Consider the following 4,206-nt stretch of genomic DNA (forward strand, 5'->3'; position numbering starts at 1 on the left):
TTATCGAACTAAAGCTTCTAAAATCGTATCCCATCATATCATGAACATCCCTAGTTCCTTCATCCAATAAATCAGGCTTGAAAATTTTAAAATTTTTTAATATTTTTTGAAGTTGTTCGGACTATCCAGAAATATTGCCACACTTATATCGGATCCTTCAAAAAGTATACTATTTTTAAAGAATCTGTCATGCATCCGTACAATTTTTTAAAAAGTCCCAGCAACTTAGGTATTTTCTATTAAAAAGAGTCCTTGCATGTTGGAAGAAACCAAATATGATCAATACTAATTTTGACTCCATAGTTGCTGCATTAATTCTTTTAGTTATGGAAGCACTTTATCTTTTGTCTTTTTTTTTTTTTAATTATTCTGATTAGTTTTGTCTCATCAAATATTCTCAAACGTGTAGAAATTTGGATATTAACTTTACACCTTTTATATTGTTCAAGATACAATGCAAGTAGTTTGTAATATGCTCATATTGTGGTCATTGAAAAGGAAATTTCACCTACTTGATTTAGTAGAGGGCCAACTTCAATTTTGATGATGTAAAATGACAATTGACTTCCATATTGTGTGGAAAATGGATTGCGTTCGAATTTGGTTGTAATCAATTCAACATATTTGAAGTACATGTGGTCTACCTATTGGAGGGTTAAGTTCGGAAATGGCCTTAAAATAGGCTGGTCTTTAATATTTTGTTTTTAGTAGAAAAAAAAGTTTTATAAAAAAAATGGCTTTTTATAACGGGTGGTTTTGAACTTTTGGTTTTGTTTACCAAATTTTGTTCATAGCACAAATGGCTTAGGACATTTCAAGAAGGTGAAAATGTTAAATGTCCATAAATTTTGTCTTTAAGAGAGGACGAAAAATTCAAAATTGTACCTTGAAGAACAAAAATTTAAAACTAGACATTTGAGTAATAAAATTCAAAATTGGACGCTTTGAGGGAGAGCAGGCATAATTTCCTAATCTGAAATTTTGGATTTGAGCTCTATAAATGGAAATGCTTTTGATGAGGAACGAAGCGATTCGTACCACCAGCAAAAAATTTCGATGCGAATTTGAATTGATTAAACTCCAAAGAAAATATCAAATATCAAATGAAAAATTATAAATCCCCATCTCGAACCTTTATGGGTCGTTTGGTTGGGAACAAGTTATCCTGAGATAGTTAATTTCAGGATAAGTTATCTCATCATAATATATAGGATAACTTATCCCATCACTAAAATATAAATGGTGGGATAAGTAACTCATTAACTAAATAATACCTTCAATCAAACGTAGAAAAAAACAATCCTATATTTTATCTCAAACTTATTATAACTTATATTTCACACTAAACGATCCCTCAAGACTCACTAGCTATGAAACAATTGTGGGCAAGTTCCATTGCACCTCGTAAAGTAAAATCTCATAGGTCACTCTATCTGAATGCTGTTATTGAAGCATTCCAATATCCATATTTAGGCATTTCAATTCATTTTCTCGGTATATTTAACACTCTAGTTTACAAAATAATCATCTATACATCTTTAAAATTTAGTGTCACGTGAGCATCGAGTGTGCACGAGTCACTAGAGAGATGAGTTGAACTATTTAAGTTATCAGTTGAAATCAAGTTAAGATGTCTAGATGTGCATTTTAAGGATCGTTTGGTTGAGAAACAAGTGATTCCGAGATTGTTATTACATCCTCAATGTGGGATAAAGATAACTTGCAATACCGAAATAAATTGTCTTGCGACTTTATTCAGTGGCGGACCCAGGATTTAAGGTTTGTGGATGCTTAAAAAATTAAATTGGAAAAAAAATAAAAAATCACCTCAACAAGGTTTGAACTCGGGACGTCCTTTTAGCGGAGAAACTTAAGATCAACTTAAATGACAGTGAAATCAACCAACTTTTGTTTCAGTGGGTGCATTTATATGTTTTATACTTATTTTCATATTTTTTATGTAATTATACCTATTTCGTATTGAGTTTACTGAGTGTCGAAGTACCTCAAAATTATATGTAGGTCCGCTCCCGACTTTATTCAATCAAATGTGTTATCTCCTATCTCTCGAATCAAACAAACCTTCAAAATTAGTGTGATTAATTGCTAGTTAAAATAAGTTGGAATGTATCTTTATGTATTTTGTCATTGCATGCATTACTCTTCACAGATTCATCATAAATGCTACAAGTCTCAAAATATTACTACTATTAAAGAAGAATGAATAAAGTAATTAAACTATTATTGTACCTGAACTTGAACTTTAACAGACATTTTCACTTCAGTTGAGTTATACCATATTTAATGGTCAGTTTGACCATAGTGACATTTTTTTCTTTTACTCATTAGTCCTTGAACTTATTGCTATTTCCATTTCTTACCCTATTATTCTTCTTCCAAATCCAGTACCACCGTAAACACGAGCGAATCTAGAGCTTACGTTATTGAGAATTCAATAACATTCGTCGTAACCTCAATTATCATTATAAATTATAATGAGATTATGATAAAAATGTATAAACTTTAAATTCTAAATTCATCTCTTTTCCATCATCGATACACTCCCTTTGTCTCAATTTATGTGTTATTTCATTTTTTGATATTCAAATAATTTAAGTTTTAATCATAAATTTGAATACGAAATCTTCAAATTTTTTAAAATAAAATTTATATATTAAAAAACTAAGTTAAAAACACTACAAGTCAAATTTATTGACAGTTTAAAAAATTTTCAACAGATACCTGAAAATATTATAATCAAAATAAATTTGTTTCAATCTCAAAATTTAAAAAAAAAAAAAATACATAAAGAGGCTATTGTTTCTTCTCCCCTTTGAGAAGGTTCCTTCTAAATCCAGCTTCACCATAAAATTGTTGCCACGTGTCCATTTCAAATTCGTCCATTTCTGGTGATCCTCCGTCATTAATCATTATCATCGCCGTCGCTGCCGCCGCCGTCGCCGCCAATAGCTGCCACGTGTTCGTTACAAATTTCGGTGATCCTCCGTCATAATCATCGCCGTCACCACCTTCGTCGGCAAAATTCTTATCACGTCAAATTCTGAATTCGCCTTCACGAGAGAATCATTGATGTTGTTGTTCTTCTTCTTTCCTTTGAGATGAGCTCCTTTCAAATCCAACATCATTGTAAAATTCATAAATTTAAAATTCTGAATCCGCTTCCTCGATACGGTAAACACCACCGGGAGAATCATTGATGTTGCTGTTGTTGTATTTACTCCCGTTGAGATGAGCTCTTGCCAAATCCAGCAACCACAGTGAAATTCATAAAATTTAAATCTTGAATTCGTCTCTGTTTATAAACAAGGGAAAATCATTGATGTTATGTTGAGTTTTTGCCAAATCCAACACACCGTGAAATTAATAAACTTTAAATCATAAATTCGCCACCGGCTGTAAACACGGAAAAATCTTTAATGTTTTTCTTCTTCTTCCTTGAGCTCTTGCCAATTCCAGCACTACGGCGAAATTCATTAATTTAAACCTTGAATTCGCCTCTGCTTATAAACACCATGAGAATCATTGTTGTTGTACTTCTTCTTGTCCAGCACTAGCGTGAAATCCATAAACTTTATATCCTGAATCCGTAAGTTGTTTTTCTTCTTCTTCCCTTTGAGATAAACTCCTTCCAAATCCAAAACTTCCATGAAATCGATGCCACATCTCGGTTTCAAATTCAGCCGTTCCATCACAATCACGATCAAAATAATCCTTATCATCATCATCAGTATAATAACCACCACAACAATCATCATAATCAATGTTGTTTTTGTTGTTGTTATTTTCCCTTTCCATAAGCTGCTGCTTCTTCTTCTTCCGCTTCTTATTCCTCCATGCTTTCCGGCAAAGTCCTGCCGGAACTTTATACAAAGCAAGGAGTAAGTGAAGCAACGTACAGGGACAACAACAACACACCATCGCACACTCCGCCGCTGTTCCTCCCGCAACTTCTCCGATCCTCTTATTCTTCCTTCCACTTTCCCTTCTGAGGCTTCTGCTTCTGCTTCGATTCTCCTCATCATTAGTCATCTATCGAATTAAACTGAGAAAATCACTAGAATTTTCTCAGTGAATTCAATAAAGTTTATACTATTTTAGACTGATTTTTGTAAATTAGAATCATGTATACAGAGAATCATGAATAGAGACGTGAACAAGTGGAAGAGAAATTTGTAAATGTGATGG

The 4,206-nt window shown here is 32.7% G+C and overlaps 1 protein-coding gene across 1 annotated transcript; it reads right to left on the reverse strand.

The window, feature by feature from the left end:
* Positions 1-2,689: 2,689 nt before the first annotated feature.
* Positions 2,690-4,200, reverse strand: LOC107846193. Its single transcript, XM_047399816.1, has one exon. It carries the CDS (start codon positions 4,048-4,050, stop codon positions 3,541-3,543), a length of 510 nt encoding a protein of 169 aa, XP_047255772.1. The 5' UTR covers positions 4,051-4,200; the 3' UTR covers positions 2,690-3,540.
* Between the last annotated feature and the right edge of the window lie 6 nt (positions 4,201-4,206).

This window comes from Capsicum annuum, chromosome 11 (genome assembly GCF_002878395.1).
Source record: "Capsicum annuum cultivar UCD-10X-F1 chromosome 11, UCD10Xv1.1, whole genome shotgun sequence".
Lineage (NCBI taxonomy): Eukaryota > Viridiplantae > Streptophyta > Magnoliopsida > Solanales > Solanaceae > Capsicum > Capsicum annuum.

What these genes read in the sequence shown, in the direction of transcription:
- LOC107846193 (XM_047399816.1), bottom strand. Translation starts at nt 4,050, where the DNA reads ATGACTAATGATGAGGAGAATCGAAGCAGAAGCAGAAGCCTCAGAAGG.